Source organism: Mercurialis annua, linkage group LG6 (assembly GCF_937616625.2).
Source record: "Mercurialis annua linkage group LG6, ddMerAnnu1.2, whole genome shotgun sequence".
NCBI classification, from domain to species: Eukaryota; Viridiplantae; Streptophyta; class Magnoliopsida; order Malpighiales; family Euphorbiaceae; genus Mercurialis; species Mercurialis annua.
In genome coordinates, this window is record NC_065575.1 from 46,010,329 (window position 1) to 46,028,804 (window position 18,476).

The 18,476-nt window shown below is 33.0% G+C and overlaps 3 protein-coding genes across 4 annotated transcripts; 1 reads left to right on the forward strand and 2 right to left on the reverse strand.

Annotated features, from left to right (window-relative positions):
* The first annotated feature begins 364 nt into the window (after positions 1–364).
* Positions 365–3,182, forward strand: LOC126686573 (uncharacterized). 2 transcript variants are annotated; one of them, XM_050380691.2, is made up of 6 exons: positions 365–773; positions 910–1,008; positions 1,113–1,321; positions 1,635–1,778; positions 2,038–2,255; positions 2,581–3,182. In XM_050380691.2, the coding sequence occupies exons 1-6, from the start codon at positions 698–700 to the stop codon at positions 2,966–2,968; spliced, it is 1,134 nt and encodes a 377-aa protein (XP_050236648.1). In that variant the 5' UTR covers positions 365–697; the 3' UTR covers positions 2,969–3,182. The 2 variants fall into 2 exon arrangements, with proteins under 2 accessions (XP_050236648.1, XP_050236647.1); XM_050380690.2 differs by having other exon boundaries at positions 367–773; positions 886–1,008.
* Positions 3,183–4,090: 908 nt separating this feature from the next.
* Positions 4,091–6,186, reverse strand: LOC126686570 (UDP-glucuronate 4-epimerase 3). The gene has a single exon (XM_050380686.2). It carries the CDS (start codon positions 5,783–5,785, stop codon positions 4,436–4,438), a length of 1,350 nt encoding a protein of 449 aa, XP_050236643.1. The 5' UTR covers positions 5,786–6,186; the 3' UTR covers positions 4,091–4,435.
* A 3,596-nt stretch (positions 6,187–9,782) lies between these two features.
* On the reverse strand, positions 9,783–13,921 carry LOC126686565 (3-phosphoshikimate 1-carboxyvinyltransferase 2). The gene is made up of 8 exons (XM_050380680.2): positions 13,301–13,921; positions 12,789–13,033; positions 12,100–12,250; positions 11,251–11,465; positions 11,049–11,166; positions 10,556–10,766; positions 10,384–10,445; positions 9,783–10,288 (listed from the first exon to the last, which is right to left on the reverse strand). The coding sequence occupies exons 1-8, from the start codon at positions 13,625–13,627 to the stop codon at positions 10,070–10,072; spliced, it is 1,548 nt and encodes a 515-aa protein (XP_050236637.1). The 5' UTR covers positions 13,628–13,921; the 3' UTR covers positions 9,783–10,069.
* Between the last annotated feature and the right edge of the window lie 4,555 nt (positions 13,922–18,476).

An 18,476-nucleotide genomic window follows, 5' to 3' on the forward strand; every position in this document is an offset into this window, starting at 1 on the left:
TATATATATTTAAAATATATATGTTTCCTCCATTCCATATAAATAAATAAATTTATTATTTAAGCGTTTAAAAAATGAATAATATGCTATTTTAGTTTTGAATTGTTAAATTGGAACATTAATATTAACTATTTCAGTAATTATCATTTTTTTTAATATTCGTTAGATATTTATTATGTTAAATCAGCCTTATTTGACTGATCTAATACTCGAAACCAAGATCTCAGAAATGCACCTGGAGGGCCTAGTCACTTATTATTTAATTTCTATTTATTTTTTTAGATGAAGGAACTAATTAATTGCTTTAAAATTAGCCTAAATATTTTTAATAGTCCATAAACAATAAAAATGTATATTACTCATAATAATATACACATACTCCCCAAATGACAAATTTGCTACTAATCTATATCGTTACGTCCATAATGCCGTTATCACGATTAGATCTCGAACTCGGCTGTCTTTGCCGCCACCGCCATTAACACCGATTTTGCGCAGCCCGTTGCTTACTCCATTTCTTCTCGTCACTCGTTTTTTTTTTTCCTGTTTAAATCTTGTTTAGCTCAATTCTGCTATAATCTGAATTCATAGTTAGGGTTTAAATCTACTGCATTATTTTATTTTCTTCATTTTCGTTTGAATTGCGAAGATTTGCAAGGGTAATGAAACTTTGAGGAGATTTGAATTGAGATTAAGAATGAGATCGTGCAGTGGATGGCGTCGTTTTATTCTTTGTTTCTTTATGTTGCTCATCTTATTCCACCTCTTCTCTGGTAATTTAGTTGTCCTCTCTATTTTAACGCTTTTTTTGTTATTTCTTGGTAATAATGTTTTATATTACTGGATATCTGAAGTTAAAATATTGTTGTAATAAACTATCGTCAGTTCTCGAATTGCATTCAAACTCAGTTGTACAAGGTCCTTCGAAGAAAGGAAATAAAAAGTCTGACCATCTGATTCTTGGTCCTGCTGCTGGCCAAGGCTTGCTTAATCGGTTACAATGCCAAGGTTTTCTTATCTTTCCATTTCCATACTTGTTTTTCGTAGAAATTATAATCTTCTTGGCTGTCAATGTTTTGCTTAATGTACATTTAATTAATTGTGTTCTTCAGGCACCAAAGCTCTTAACAAGACCCTTTATCCAACTTCTTCCAGTACTGGAGACAACGTTGCCTTTGTTACTGTTTTTACCATTTACAATACTTCATTAGATTCTCATGCTGATAGCAGATCGTCAAGTTCGGTTTCTGTTGGGAATGTTTCATATAGCAAGACAGAGAGGTCAATGGCCATTTTGAATATATTCATTAATTTCATTCAGGTAATTTCTTCCATCACAGTCTTAGTATTATCACCACATCACCTTTTGTTGTTAGCCTATGAAAGTTATGTTACTTTTGATATCCCCAGTTAGATTATGGCCTATTATCCAAAGATTGCACCTCTTTTCTTGCAGTTTTATGCAATTTAAGTAATTGTTGCAACACTATCATACTTATGAATTTATCATTTCAGGTGACAATGCCTCAGTTAGATTATGGCCTATTATCCAAAGATTGCACCTCTTTTCTTGCAGTTCTATGCAATTTAAGTAATTGTTGCAACACATCATACTTATGAATTTATCATTTCAGGTGACAATGCCTCGGAGCAATGTTATCATTCTAACCGATCCAGCATCTGATATCTCACTGCAGAGAGAAAAGGTCACTCTGTATCCCATTGAGGGTGAATACTCGCGTGAAAAGCTGATGCTTCAAAGAATCAGATCTTACATTGTAAGAGCTCATCGCATTGCCAAATAGGTAGAACATTTCTGTTTTTGATTCGTTGGTCAATTCCTTATGGCATCATTCATAGACCACCTACTTTTTTTCCCGCACAAAGTTGTATGCTATGTTGCCTTCCTATCAAGCAACAAGTCCTACAGGAACGTTATTGCAGTGCTTTGTTTTGTCTCCTTTCATAAGTCTGCATACTGCTGATATAGTGTTGAGGATGTGTTATAATTTCTTAATTTCTATGCTGTTAATGCAGACTTTTCTAAATACAAAGCTTAAGGAGCTTGCTCACAACCCGGGGAAATCAAGTCATTACATCTTTACCGACTCAGATATAGCTGTGGTTGATGACCTAGGGCACATTTTTCAAAGATATCCAAATTTTGATCTGACCCTTACCTTCCGGAACAACAAAGATCAACCTTTAAATTCTGGGTTCATTGCAGTGAGGGGAACGCCCGAGTCAATTTTGAGGTTTGTAATTTGCTCTCTCTAGTGTCGTTGTTTACTTATGATTTAATGTATTACAGACTTTGGTTGGACTATTTCTTGTTACTTGCCCTGCCAAGATTCTTGAGACTCTAATCTCGGTTTGTCTTGCACAATCATTTGGGTTACTTGGTGTAGGATTTAACTGAATTCTTCCTTTTTGGTGGGTGCGGGTTCTTATTTGTCATCCTTTTGATATAGAACTTGAGAGAACTTTCCATTGTTGTTGCTTGCATTTTCTCCGAGTTATTGGCTGCTAGAAAAAGAGATGGCTAATGTATTTGAAACTGGGTTATTAAATTGGATGCAGGGCAAAGAATTTTCTTCAAGATGTTCTAAAAGTTTACTCTTCTAAGTACATCAATGCTTCTCGAATGCTTGGAGACCAGTTAGCTCTTGCCTGGGTTATAAGATCGCACCCTGGTTTTAACTCGCAGAGATTTGGCAAAGCAGAGGCTTTTGTACAAGAAATCAATGGAGCATCGGTGCTCTTTTTACCATGCGCAACATATAATTGGACACCTCCTGAAGGGGCGGGCCAGTTTCACGGAATGCCATTGGATGTGAAGGTGGTGCATTTTAAGGGATCAAGGAAACGATTAATGCTCGAGTCATGGAACTTCTTCAACTCTTCTTCTGATATTTCTGATATGCTGTGTCTTATTCTTCTGAGCGGAAGAACTAAGTATGATTTTTGAACTACAATACTTGTGTGCCTATTCTCTTGCAGTTTTGTTTACAAGGTCCATTGTATCAACCTAGCTAAATTACCTGTTTAATTCGGTCTCTCTGAACATAATATGTAGACGCCCACAAATATCTGATTAACTTCCGTAAAAAGGACTGCCTTTTGCGCTTGATTTTCTCGTTGCTACGAGGGCAATATAAAGCTTGACACACTTCTTGTTGGCATCTTGTAAATTCAACTACATCTCTTCACAAGAAAATCAATTTTGCTACCAACTGTCAGAATTATATAACCTAGACTAAACTCAGGACTCATGAGGATTGTAGTTGATGCTCAGAAAAGACTTGTGATTCTTGTTGTCTCATAAAGAGAAGAAAGATTCACAAACATCAAGATATTAGTGTATGACTTGACCTCCAATATTACGAAAAAAGTGAGAAAATTAATTGCTAGCAATATTTTCAGTATTCAGCATACATGGATTAAAAATGCAACCCTGTTTGTTTGTTGGAACACTAGAAATAAATAGAAGAAGACAATGTTAAAAAAAATTGTGATTACTGAATTATAGGTTTTTTTACATTTCGGTTAACATCATCTCATTTTTTATATTAAAAACCCAATTTCCATTTGCTCGATAGCGGGAGGTTAATTTAGGGCCATAAGCAATTATTGATTGAAGTTATGATAGTAACCTTCCGTTATGAGAAAATGAAAGTTGGATTACCAAAATAAAAAGAATAAAACGATGGTAATCCAAATGTAAAAAGCCGCAAGAAATTTTAACCCCAGGAACACCTAATTGCATCAGTATGCAGAGTTATACTGCAGTGAGATGCTTTACAATCCACAAGTTCATTCTATTCGCTAACCTAAGTCCCGACCATATAACTTAGGAATGTAAACTTACAGAAGGTAGGTCTTCAAAGGAACACAAACCAAAATTTAGTATTGCAGAGAGATTCAACGAACAATCTTGGAGTAATTAATAGCAGTATGCTTCAACAGATAGTTAAAACTTGCCGGCATTTTAAAAAGAAATTGACTGGTAAATAGAACATGAAACAAAGAATTTAATCCCCCAGATTAGCAAATGTGAATAGATACATAATTGTTCATCAAGTAGGAGAAATGTCAAATGAACGTGTACGATTTTATTGAAGTTGCACATAAATGATACATGTCCAACAATCAGCATATGCTCTACCAGTAACGAATTCTACAGCGCCGAAACTACAACAATTACATATTTCAAAAATAGAAGAAAAATTAAGCTATTGTTGTTCTTTTGATACAGCTTAGGGAAATAATATCCACTCTCCTTCAACATAGGACATAGAGGTACCTCTCCTTATATAGCATATAGGGAAAAGACAATAAATTGGGCAATGAACCATCATAGAAATGTTAACAAAAACAATCACAAGAATCATAATGAACAAGAAATGTTTTTACCACACAATTGAAAGAATCAAATTCATCGTGCATCCGCCTTTTTCCCTCCTACGTGATAGTAGCTAACATACCACCGAACAAACTTCTTCAACCCCGTCTGCAAATCAGTAGTAGGTTTATACCCGAGTTCCCTCTGCGCAGAACTAATATTCGCATGAGTAAACGGAACATCCCCATTTCTCGGCAACTTCATAACATTCTTCTTCGCCTTAACCTTCAAAAGCCTTTCCAAAATCCTCACAAGATCCGAAACAGGAACCGGAGACGTATTCCCCAAATTGAAAACCCGCAACTGAGCCGGCCCCTTCTTCTTCCCTCCACTCCCAGTACTCTTCTCAGCAGTATCTAAAGCACCTAAACAGCCCTTAACAATATCATCAATATACGTAAAATCCCGAGCAACCGTCCCGTGATTCGCCGCTTCAAAAATCTGTATATTCTTCCCTTTCAAAATATCCTTAGTGAAAAAGAAATACGCCATATCCGGCCTACCCCAAGGACCGTAAACCGTGAAGAATCTCAACCCAGTAAGCGAAAGACCGTAAATGTGGTTATAAGTATGAGCAATCTCCTCACCAGCTTTCTTAGTAGCAGCATATAAACTAGCAGGCTGATCAGTTCTATCTTTTTCAGAGAAGGGTACCTTAGTATTAAGTCCGTAAACCGAACTAGACGAAGCCCAGACAATTGCAGGCTGTGGATTAGCATTCTTACAGACTTCTAGTAAACTAACAAGACCAGCAATATTACTATGAACATAAGAGCTAGGGTTTTCCATTGCATACCTAACGCCAGCTTGAGCAGCTAAGTGCATAATATGAGTAAACGGCACAACTTCAAATAATTTCTTTAACAAAGCAGAGTCGTTTATATCACCTTCAACAATGAAAATCCCGCTCCGTTCAAGAAGGGCTTGACGGGCACGTTTCAGAGACGGGTCGTAATAATCGTTGAAATTATCAAGACCCAAAACGCCGTCGCCGCGGCGTTTTAAAGCGGAGGAAACATGAGTCCCGACGAACCCAGCTGCTCCGGTTACAAGTACTGTAATCCCATTTCTTGAACGGACTCTTGCGGATGACCTGACCCGTTTCTCCCAGGCTGACCCGCCCCATGATGCCCGGAGAGAGCGGCGGGATGGATCCGACGGGAGTGGGTTGGTGAAGGGTGAAGAGGAGGAGGAAGACGATGGGGATCGATAAAAGAAGAGGAAAATCAAACCAAGAAAAACGAAGGACCAAAATGTAAGTTTAGCCAACGAAGAATGCCATCTGACGATTCTGTTGTATGGGTATGGAGCTTTTTCCATCTTGAATTTGCCTGGTGTTGATGGGATATGGTCAAGATGAGACATTTGCTTCATCTGGGACATTTTCTTGTACAAAATGTAGCTCCTTTTTTAACGAAGTTTCTTGATTTTGCAGGAGAAAAACACAAGATTAGGGTTTTGGAATTGGATTTGAATTTGAATTTGGGGTTTTTTTTCCTTTCCAATTGAATGTGGGTTGAAGAATGAAGATGATGATAAGATGAGATGGGTTTGGTTTTTTTTTTTCTTTAGTTTTCTTTCTATTTAGCTTGTTGTAAAGGGTGTGGGTGATAAGAAAAGAAAAAGAAAAAATTTGGAATCTTTTCTCTTTGTGTGAGTGTTTTTTTTTTCTTTCTAGTTTCTTGGAAAGAAGGGTTGGTAGATTTTTCTGTTTTTGGGTTAATTTTCTTATTTAGTTCTTGATTTTGTTATGCAAATTGTGATTAAGGTTGAGTTTAGCAATGGAGGGTGTAGAAAGGAAGTGTTTTTTAAAAGAAATTGGGTAAATGTGGGATCAAGAAGAGTCAAAGAATTTGACTAAGCACAAAAATAGCTTACATCAATCATTAATTAATATCTTTTGATTAAATTTTGGTAATTAGTGCTAATAGGAAAATTAAATTTTGCATTTGATGTTAGTAGTCTTCTTAAGTTCTGTTTTCTATCTATTTTCTTTCTGTTGAAGACTTGAATTTGATTGGCTGGAAGGCCTTGAATCTTGGGGCATCAAGATTCATATATACCTTTCCTTTTTTAAAGGATGAAATGGAATTTTCTTTATTTAGAGAGAGTAGTGACTAAGTTTGGAATTTTCAGGAGGTGAAATTGTATGGAGTATTGTATCTTGAAAGGGCTAAATTTGTTTGAGATGGAGGGTTATGGTGTTTTGAGGCTATTTATGAGGGGTTTCTAACTTTTACACCATTGAAAGGTGTGATAGCTTTTATGGGGATTGAGAATTACAAAAAAAAGATCTCATTATTTTTGATTTTTATGATTAGGTCTTAATTAGGGTTAAAATTAGGTACTAGTAGCACTTTAGCTTAAACCATAGTAGCTAGATCTTATGAGCCACCATTCTCTAGCTCTCTTAGCTAAATTGAGGATATAGAAAAGCTAGGGAAGAAGAATTAAGTCTAGACTAATCATAATTGAATATATAAATGTGAATTGTTAATTTAAGTTTTGTATGTAATAGGGTTTGGCAATTACAAGTGATTTTTTTTGTGTCTTTGGTATTTGATTGTTCCTTGCCCACTTTTGCATAATTTAATAATCAGGATGGGTCTTTATATTTATACCATTCATGCTATAATATTACTTCCATTTTATAATGCAAACATACAAATTAAACAACATATGATTATTTTTTTTTTAAATTAATTTTGTATCTATCTTTTCAATTTTAAAGAGTTAACTTAACCAATAAACTATAACTCAAATTGTATAAGCACCAGACACTAAACAGTTAGGTCGTGGGTTCAATTCCTCCCACAAGCGCCCCCCCTCCCCAATTATATATATAAAAAATATCTTAACTTTTTTATTGGTATATTTTGTATTGAAATATGAAATAATTAATTTATTTGATGATAACTATCCATATTTATAAGGGATAATAAAAAATTAATTTTTTATTTATTTATCAAATATATAAGGTGACATATAATTTGTAATAATACCAAAAATAATAAGATGACCTATCAATTCGGGACAAAGTGACTAGTAAAGCATCTTCCGTCAAGATTTACATCCCGGTGACATATAAGTTTACCCAGTACATAAAACCATTTTATTTTTTTAAATAATAAAAAAAATCTCTCTCATTTGCTTAGGTTAAAAGAGATAAAAAAAACTTAGAGAAAGATTTATTTCGTCATTGAGAGGGATATAGTGATTTTACCCGTCGGATAAATGTTAATGTCATTATCGATTATAACGCAAATTTATTTTGAAGGACATAAAAGTTTAGTAACGAAATATAATTTTCTGTTATAAAACTATATTTTCAATATATTATATGAAGAAATGAAGTTTAGGCATCCTACTAAAATAGAGAAAAACGTTTTAAGTATCATTTGTGAAAATATTCTAATAGTAGAATCAATAATTTAGCTTTTGGGCATGATCTTGACTAACCAAACTTGGTGTATTTAAAAGAGAGAGTCGGTCAAGATTTGAAGTGAGAGAGACAAATTTGGATACTTAAAATGAAGGCAAAAACACCTTTCCAATAAGTCCTAATTTGGTATCTTAGATTGCAATTTATGTTAGCAAACGCAAGCACCATGTGGTGTGGGTGCGCACAAATGGTGAGATTATTGTAAAATCACGACCCAAAATCTCTGTTTACTTCCTTTTGAAAGCTCAATATGACCATAAATGTGTCAACAAGAGTAATGCCAAAGATTTAAACTCTAGCCCACTTTTAATCTTCCGGCAGTTCGAACTTAATTTTTTTCTAACTATGAGTCCAATATAAATTTTATCTTTCTTCTTAAAAATTTCAAATGACTGCCAGGAGTAGAGTCTGACAGTCTATCCTATCCTTAAAGTAGATTCGCCGCCACTGCTTGAACTTATAGAACGGGTTTATATAGGTCGAAATTGATCTATCTATAACTCTTTAAAATAAAACTAATCACATTCATTTCTATATTTTCATAGCATGTGAAATAGAACCGCTAAAATATAAAACATAAATATATTGAGAATTGAAATAAGATATTAAATAAAACAATCAAAGGTGTTAAACATTGTTTAACATTTTTAAGATTTCTTTTTATACATTATGAAATTAAAGGAGTGAATGCAAATGGTCTTATTTTAGAGAGTTATGAATCAAATTATCAAAATAGACAAATAGTGACTTATATGAATCCTATTTATAAATCCAAGAACATTAACGATCCTTTTACTCAAAATATTTTTAACCAAAATCAAATGTTGTTACTATAATCTATATTCGACTAATTTAAATAAATTAAACATTTAGTGTTACCATATTATATTTGATCCATTTAAATAATAAGTTAAACATATCGTGTTAGTGTTATCATGATTCAAAATCGATCCATCAAATTAAACAGGTTGACACACATAATTTGTTTAATTTTTGTATTATATCAATACGATTACTAAATGGATCGTGTTAGTGTTAATTCTAATCGAGTAAACAAAATAGATCGACACGAACACACCCGCTAATCCGTTTTGACACTAGTGAAATGTAAAACGATATGAAGTAGAAATAACATTTCCTTTTATCAAACCGTAAAAGCCATCTCATTTCTTACTATATTTCTACTAACCATGATTATTTTATATATTGAAGGAAAAGCAAAGAAAATAAATATGTACAGCCAAACTTCAACCACCATCCCATGTGAGATGAGTTAAAAAATATACATGTATTTTTACACGTCTTAATAGTTTGATGTTTTAGATAGAAAAGCAACATCATGTTCCATGCCTCCTCAATTAATATTATTTCACTAATATTAATATATACACTTTCTTTGAAGGTTCCTTGGCGAATGGGCTATCACATGAATACCCAGGTTTAGGTTCAGGAGACACCCTGTAATATAGACCCATCCCAACCTGTAAACCAGTGCTCCGAAAAGTAAACCAAACCAAACCACCCCCCCATGAGGAATTAGGTGTGTGCAAAAACCAACAACCGAATAAAACAGTCAAACAGAACCAGCCAATTTAGTTCGACTCAATTTGATATTATATGAAAATTCAGCATTTCGGTTCAGATCAGTTTTGATGCAAACCAAATCAAACTAAAAAAATCCAACCCAACCAGCTCAATTCGGTTTGAAATATTTTAAAGGGGAAAGTTCATTTTCCTACTCCTTAGTCTCTACATCATATTCTGTTAACGATGTTCAATTATTTGGATCTTTTATGCTAGCAAAATAAACTGAAGAGTACCAGAATGATATAAAAAAAATCACATAACCATTTGTGTCAAAAGTCGAAACCATACTAAATTTTAACTCGCATAATTATGATTTTGAACCGAACGAACACTCTGAAAGGAATGGAGGCATTGGTGATAATTTTCCACCGTCTTAAGCTCGAATAAAACAAACCACAATCTAATACAGAAGAAGCTGCCTTAGTTGATACATAAGTTGAATCCGTTCGTGTACAAATTGTCGAAAAAAACATTGGTTCAAAAGAAAAGGTAAACAGCCGAATACAAATTTTAACTCGCTTGCACAATTTATCTAAGATTACATGTGATCTATGGGGAAAAAGAATAACATACGGATGCTTCTGCACTATCAGTGTATCATGAACCTCTTATATTAACTGCCGGCTTCAGACTGAGGTTTATTGCTTTGTGAACCTCTGGAGAACTTCGAAATAGTCGGGGAAAGTTTTCCGTGTGCAACCGGGATCCTTAATTGTGACCGGAACATCTCCACAGGCAGCGAGCGAGAATGCCATGGCCATTCTGTGATCATCGTAAGTGTCGATCTCTGTCACGTTTAGTTTCTCAGGCGGAGTGATTACGCAGTAATCTGGTCCTTCCTCAACCGTTGCTCCCAACTGAAACATGTAACCGAAATTTTACTTTCTCGTTATTTTATTTTTTGAATTAAATTCTCAAGAATTCAGATGAATGAGAAATGGTAAATCTTAACCTTTCGAAGTTCTGTGCAAACGGCGATCATCCGTTCCGTTTCCTTCACCCGCCAACTTGCCACTGCAAATACGAAATTCAAGAGAATTGCCTTAAAATTGAACACAATGATTCATAATCCACTAAACAGCATTTACCAGCTCATAGCAATAAAGAAGAGGACCAGGCCATACCATCTCTAATGGCAGTGGGGCCATCGGCAAAAAGCGCAACCACAGCCAGTGTCATAGCAACATCTGGCATTTTGTTCATGTTCACATCAATAGCATGCAAGTGTTTTTGAGTAGGTGAATTGCGGGGTGGTCCGGTGACAGTAACACTGTTCTCTGTCCAAGTAACTTTAGCTCCCATTTTCTCAAGAACCTCAGCAAACTTCACATCTCCCTTGATTTTCATAATTATCATAAAACAAGAATTAGAGTAAGTTTAGTAAGTGTAAATGCATACAAAAATCAGCTCAAAAATAGATTATGCAAATATTATTCAGAATTTCCTGCAACTCGGGTATTATGAAGAATTACAGGAGAACACCTCCTGAATATGTTGCTAAAATTTAGACTTCTTTGAACATCTTAAAACAATTTATCCAATGAGCGGGCACATAAGTATTACTTCGAAAATAAAGGAAGAAATAGGAAGTCCAAAAAATTCTAAAGAGCGAAATACCTGCAAACTGCTCGTCCCACAACCTTCAACAGTGATAGTTCCACCAGTGATTGCTGCACCAGCAAGGAAATAACTAGCACTAGAAGCATCACCCTCGACATAAGAATTTCCAGGTGACCTAGTGATAATAATTATTTAGGCTGTTACTTTCAGTGAATTACAGTTTGCAAATTAGCAAATCTACTTTAACAAAGATACCTACTTGTACTTTTGACCTCCTCGAATGAAGAAACGATCCCAGCTAGCACTATGTTCTACAAAGACTCCATAACGTTCCATTAACTTCAAAGTCATCTCAACATAAGGAATGGATATCAATTTATCAATAATCTCAATTTCCACGTCTCCTAGAGCCAAAGGAGCTGCCATGAGCAAAGCAGTCAAGTATTGACTACTGATTGATCCAGAAAGCTTAACCTGAAAATAAAGACAGGAATAAAAAAATTACGGTTAACAATTTTCATGAAGATGAAGATATCACACGAAAAGAAGCAGGAAATTAGATATAGTTAAGAGTGTAAGAAGTTAATTGCTGTACAGAAAGGAAAGGTTCTAGATTCAAGTTTCAAGTCTCAAGATGAAATCAAAAATACAACTGCAGAACCTGGACGATGCCTTTAGTAGACAGATAGAATTGATCAACTTGAAAAATATTTGAAACTTAAATTTTTTCATAGATAAATTGCTAAATTAAAGTAAAAAAGTTAAGGAAAAAGCATATTCAACAAGCTTTTTTAATAAAAATTAGCATATTCATCTAGCTTAATTAAGAAAGATAACGTATATTGGGGGGGAGACTTTCTGAGAGATTTTCAAACCATCAGTAATAATCCAATCAACAATGATTTTCTAATTCTGATTCTAGTTCTTCCATATAGACATAATCAGCAGTGAATTTCAGTCACACGCACACATACTGTATCTAAACGGGTTTTCAAGTTCATTGCAAGCTGACACGGAATTTTAAGCTCTTACCAATTTATAGCCAAAATAAATACTGCAAGAGAAGAGGATATAACAAAACATTAACATAAAAGATGATATATCAGACCTTTCCACCAGGAAGGCCTCCTTTTCCATTAACACGAACAGGTGGGCAGTTTGTAGAAGAACAATTAACATCTGCACCAAGCTGCTGAAGACCAGCCACCAAATCCCCAATTGGTCTCTCTCGCATTCGTGGCACGCCATCAAGTATGTAGCTGAATTACATCAAATAGTCAATTCCAAGAAAACAAATAAGAGAAAAAAGAAAATGAAACAAGAGAGCTCAATAGCACAGCAACGGGACATTGATTTAAGAAATAAACTTGACGAAAGGAAACACATCGGAATATCTCACACACCAAAGAATTTTCGGTATTGAGTTTTTTTCTAGTGGGAAATCCACATTCTTACACTTATTCCAATAGTGCCATAGTGAATAACATACATAATCACAAGTTTGATAAAGCCATTTCCATAATATTTCAGCAAGAGACCTGAGATGCAAGTGTCAAGGGGTGGGAAAGGCTATTTGTGCTATATGTTCATGGCTCAAATAGGCAAAAGAGAGATATACAGGTAAACAGACCTGATGATAACTGTTCAGAGCATATATAAATCAAATATCACATAAAACGGGAAATGAGTTGCAACGATCTCATCAATTAACTTAGCAAGGTAAAGTTGAATTCCCCCAACATTGAATCGTTATAGACCAAGAGAATGGGGTGGTACAAAGAGTAAGATGAGAGAGACCTTGAATTTCCACCAGCTGCAGTTACTGCAGCAGTCAACGGACGCATAGCCGTTCCAGCATTCCCGAGAAAAAGTTCAACATCACCGTTCGACCCATTACCCACCGGAAAAGAACCGCCACAACCTTCAACAGTAGCTCGTTTCAGCTCACTATTATGCTCCACTTGCAGCCCTAGTGTTTTCATTGCACCAAGCATGTAATGAACATCCTCACTATTCAACAAGTTATCAACCACAGTTGTACCCTAAATAACAAAACAAAACAGCAACCTATCACTATGATACCGCCCAATAACCATAACTTCAAAACATATCACACATTGCAGTGTACCAGTACAACAATTAAAGCATAAAACCTTAAAATTTCAAAAAAAAATTACACTAAACTGAATCCTAAAATTTCAAAATTCTTTACACTAATTCAACAGCTCATTAATTATCTCTAGAAACCAAACTACAACATTATAAGCAACTGAAAAAAAAAATTAAACTTCCCATTTATATATATATACCTCAGAGAGAGCAGCGAGCAGAAGAATCCGATTAGAAAGTGATTTGGAACCGGGTAATGTAACCGTACCCGATATTTCTTGAATGGGTTGCAATACAATTTCCGGCGCCGTTGACGGCTTCTCTTTGGTGGCGACTGAAGCTGAAATTTTAAAAACATTTTTTCTTTGAGTTTTCAATTGCTTTAAACCCAGAGAAAAAGAAGAGAAATTTTTATTATTATTCTGTGATCTAATTGAAACTGATGATTTGGGTACTTGGGGTTTTGAGAAATTTGGAAAAGTGTAAGAGTTTTGAATTCCGGTGGCTATTTTGGTGACTTGCGCCATTTTTAAATCTGTTTGGATACCGAGAAAATAAAACGAATTTTCTTTCTTCGATTGGTGAGTGTTTATGTTGATGAATTTAGGCGAAATGTAATGTAGTTTTTTTTTTCACCAACCAACTTCAAGTTGGGTTGCCGTTGTTTGAAAAAGATGGTGAATCTTCAAAAGGTGCTTGATAATGTGTTTAATTTTACAATTAGGGTCTTATTTTGTAATTATAGGGGTTTAATTGCAAAATAAAGTTGATTTTGGGGGTTGTTTTTGAGTTATTGTTGGGTTTGAAGAGAGAGTGGGTTGGTGAGAATATGAGAAGAAGAGGAGGTAGTCCCACTCACTACCAAACCCCGGTGAGGAGTTAGGGGTGGTATAGTGTGCAGTCGGTTGTATAGAGTTCAATGGTATCTCCAATTGTTTCTTGCCAGGTCAGCATTTGTTCTACATCTGCCTAGAGGTAGGTTTACTGTCTATTTAGGGGCCATTGAGTAGGTGAGTTTAGTTTTAACTTTTAAAACAACCACCTCTTGCATTGATTTAGATAAATGGAAATGAAATTTGGGAGAATGTTTTGGGTTTAAATGAGAAAAGGAAAAAGAAAAAGAGGTTGAACTTGAAAGGAGAATTCTTTTTATATTTCAAAAATATATTTGTATATTCTGATCTGTAAACAGAGTTGTAAACGAACTGAGCTGATTACGAGCAGTTCAACATTCGGCTTGATTGAAATTCGATTTGTGTTCGTTTGTATTCTAAATAAGTCGAGTTTGAATTTAATTTAATGTCTATTTAATGAAATAAACCAAATATGGACATATTGTTTTTCAGTTGATTTATCTTAATGAACAGTTCAGATATGAACTTGTTTAATTGTTCATAATTGAAGTTGTATATAAGTTCGATTAAGAGTTCGTCAACAGACTCGTTAAGTGTTTACAAACTAGCTTATAGTTAAATTAAGGCATAAAATATAAAAAAAACCTCGACTTTTTTTCAATAGTACATATCAGCCCTTTTATTTTATTGGGCACAATTAAGACCTCGTGTTTTTAAAATTGAACAATTAAACCCTTGTTGTTTCAAAATCAAACAAATAAACCCTTTTACTTTACTTTTGGGACACTTGCCCCCTCAAATTTTCGGTAAATATTTTAAACATTAAAATTATTTTTGAACTCTTTTCCTATATGATTATGAGAGACATGTCAGCTATTAGCGAGTGTTTCTAATGATACTGAATGAAAGGGGTTATTTGTTCTATTTGAAAACAAAAAATGCTTAATTATATCCCAAAAAAGTGAAAGAGCTCATTTATATTTTTATGAAAACTATTAGGGTTTTTTGTACCTTTTGCCTTAAATTAAATATAAGATGTTATTAAATTTATTAAAACTGTATAATTTTAACAAAGCTATGCAATTTTGCAAAAAAAAAAACACGTGTTTGTTTGTTTCACAGTTTATGTTCGTGTTTATTCGTTTAACTGCTAAACGAACGAATTTGTGTTCGAAATGAAAACGAATTGAACATGAACACTTTAAAAATTTATAATAAACCAAACATGAACTGAACATAAACACTTTATTTGTGCAACGAGCTGAAAATGAACACCTCAAAATTTAGCTCCATTCAATTCACTTACAACCTTATTTGCATAAAAAATCTATCTTTTTATCACAATACGGATATTAAATGGCTTAATACATCATTTGACCCCAAAACTATACCATTTTATTCTCTGCGACCTCTAAACTAATTTCGTGTTCTTTTGGGCCTCTTAACTATATTTTTTGTTCTATTTAACCCCTCATTCGGAATGTGCACACCACGCACGATGACGTGGATAAAATTGCTGACATGGCTTTCCTGACATGGGGTTAAATAGAATAAAAAAAATAGTTAAGAGGTCCAATGGAACACTAAAATAGTTTAGAGGTCATAGGGAATAAAAAGGTAAGGTTTAGGGGTCAAAAAATATATTAAGTCTAAATATTTTTTTTAATTTAAAATAAAAAGTGATGTACTTTACATATTATTTGAAAAAATCATTTAAGACTTTAAAAATCATGAAATTTAGCGTGTTTTCCAATTTTAACACAAATTTAAAAAATTCAGAATTGATTTGAAAAGTTTGAAATTGCAAAAAATTAAAAGCTGGTGTAATTAAAATTTTTAAAATTGGAAATTCGTGAAACACACTAAAATGTATAATTTTTTAAAAAAAATTAGTTTTTTTTAATATAATCACAGTATAGTAAATTTATATATTTTATAATATCGTTAAAAACAGAAAAACTTCATTTATCATTATTGAAATGTAAACAAATATTTACATGTATAAAAATTTATATTATGTAATTATTTGACTAAATTTCAATGTTTTTTTTATTTTTCTAGAAGATTAAATGGATAAGAATTAAATAATTGTATTTTCGAGAAGGTTAAATGGGTAAAAATTAAAAGTTTGAAGGTGCAATAGAAAAATAAAATAAGTTAAGGGGTCAAATAGAACAAAATAGTATAGTTCGGGGGTTCAATAGAACAATTTATGTATTTTAATTATCCTTCACGCGCTTCAAAGCGTTTGAAAAAACGCGCTTTTGCCACGCTGGAGGAAAAAGGTCAGATCGGCAAAAAAGTTGCAGTTGACGGGTTAAATAGAACAAAAAATAAAGTTAAGAGGTCCAATAGAATATCAAATTAGTTTAAGAGTCTCAGAGAATAAAAGTGTATAGTTTAGGGGTCAAATAATGTATTAAGCCGATATTAAATAAAATAATCGTCTCTAGTACTTTGTTAATAAATTTAATTTTTTTATGAAGTATTAAATTGTTTCAAAAGTTTTATTTTTTATATATGTTTAAATAGTTAATTTATTTATTTCTCATCATACTTGGTGTTTTTGTATTTTAATTTATTGCTAATTACATTACACACATATATTCATTATTTAAATAATAAACATATTCTATGTTCTTAAAAACTAATGAGAAGAGAATAAGAAACTAGTTTTTTTTTCCAAAGTTAGAATCATTGATGAAGATTAAATTATAACAAGTAAAAGTCATATAATAAAAGTTATATATATGATCTTTCTAATTTTGAGATAATAAATGATAAGCAACAATTCAAATACAAGTTATAAAAAATCGAAAAAATAGGAAAAATTTAAACTTAAGTCCCGAAACTTAAACACAACGATTCGTTGAGCGGGTGTTAGATGATTCCTCTTTCCGATTTGCCCGTCGATCCGCTTGATCCGTTGAAGCCTACTATTTCCGATTTTTATCTTCATTTATATCCTAAAGAGATAGATCCACAACCTCACCATTTTTTTAGATCTACAAGAATTTGGATTTAAAGCTCAAACAAACACTAAATGTTCTTGTGAATCTAAAAAATATAAACAAATGAGGATATAAAAGACCTTATTATTTCTTCAAAGATGGACAAAATAAAAATTCAAACTAAAACTAAAATTTTAACAAAAATTTATTGAAAGCAATAGTAGATCTATAATAATAAGTATCATAGGCGGAGAGAAGATGATTTTCCGGCTAGCCGGAAAAATCATCTTCTTTCACCCTTAAATAAATGAAGAAGTTGAGAGTTTTTTTTGGGAGAAGGAAGAGAAAAACTTTAGAGAGAGAAGTCTAATTAATACTCCCTCCGTCCCAAATTGATAGGCACTATTCTAAGTTTCTTTGTCCCAAATTATAGGCAGTCATTTATTGTTAAAATGATAAAATGACATGAATACCTTCATTAATTATACTATATTACATTAAAAAGAGAGCAAACACCACTAAAAGGTAAAGTCAACACTGCATTAAATAAGGGAAAGTGTGGTATGTTTTTATAAAATTACTCATTTTACATAGATTTGCTAAATTCCTTAATACTTGTGTTTGTTCTAAACTGCCTATCAATTTGGGACGAAGGGAGTAAGAAACTAGTTGACTTAAGAAATGAATAATACTTTTAGTGAATTTATATTATATTTTTTTTATCCTAATTTTAATCCAAACCGAATTAAATTTGAAGAAAATGCACTTTTCATTTTAGACTTAAATATACAAAAAGACCATCAACTTTTGCGTATTTTTAATATTTAATATAATATTTTAATTTTGGTAAAAAAGTATATGAATTTTCAAAATTTGCAATTAAAAATACCGACACCATTTTAGATGTAAAACGGCACCGTTTTAGATATAAAATGACATATTTTTCAAAGAAAAGATAAACATGGTCTTAATTGTAAAAAATTAAATATTAAAAATATTTAAAAATTGGTAATTTTTGATGCATTTAAATCTTTAATTTATTATGTCTCTTTAATATTATTCTCTTGGCCTCTTTTCCTTGGGGTTTGGTAAGCTAACCATACCAGTCAATGAGCCCCATCCATAGTATGGTATTGGTAGCCAAGCCATGACTGAAAATGGCCCTCAATTACGGTAATGGGTTCATCGGTTATCGGTTAATTTAGGAATAAAACACAAAAGTTTGTTTTGCTTCCTAAATTTAAGGCTTAAGGTCTGAAAAACTACCGACCTTTCAAAAAAAATTTAATAGAATTCTCACCTTATAATTTTTTCAATAGCACCCTATTTTATATTTTTGGCTTTCAATAGCACTTTTAAACAAGTCTTTAACTTAATTTTTTTTCAAATAAATCCTCAATAAATGAGTTTAATTTGATGATTTATGGTGCTATTGAAAGTCAAAAATACAAAATAGGGTAAAATTGACTGTTTTACAAGGTCAGGGTGCTATTGAAAGCCAAAAATATGAAATAGGGTGTTATTGAAAAAATTATAAGGTGAGAGTGCAATTGAATTTTTTTTAAAAGGTC

What these genes read in the sequence shown, in the direction of transcription:
- LOC126686570 (XM_050380686.2), bottom strand. Translation starts at nt 5,785, where the DNA reads ATGTCCCAGATGAAGCAAATGTCTCATCTTGACCATATCCCATCAACA.
- LOC126686573 (XM_050380690.2), top strand. Translation starts at nt 698, where the DNA reads ATGAGATCGTGCAGTGGATGGCGTCGTTTTATTCTTTGTTTCTTTATG. An exon ending in TATTCATTAATTTCATTCAG is followed by an intron (nt 1,322 to 1,634) that starts GTAATTTCTTCC and finishes TTATCATTTCAG; the next exon opens with GTGACAATGCCTCGGAGCAA. An exon ending in AAAGAATCAGATCTTACATT is followed by an intron (nt 1,779 to 2,037) that starts GTAAGAGCTCAT and finishes CTGTTAATGCAG; the next exon opens with ACTTTTCTAAATACAAAGCT.
- LOC126686565 (XM_050380680.2), bottom strand. Translation starts at nt 13,627, where the DNA reads ATGGCGCAAGTCACCAAAATAGCCACCGGAATTCAAAACTCTTACACT. An exon ending in TGCTCGCTGCTCTCTCTGAG is followed by an intron (nt 13,034 to 13,300) that starts GTATATATATAT and finishes TTTGTTATTTAG; the next exon opens with GGTACAACTGTGGTTGATAA. An exon ending in TTTGCACAGAACTTCGAAAG is followed by an intron (nt 10,289 to 10,383) that starts GTTAAGATTTAC and finishes TACATGTTTCAG; the next exon opens with TTGGGAGCAACGGTTGAGGA.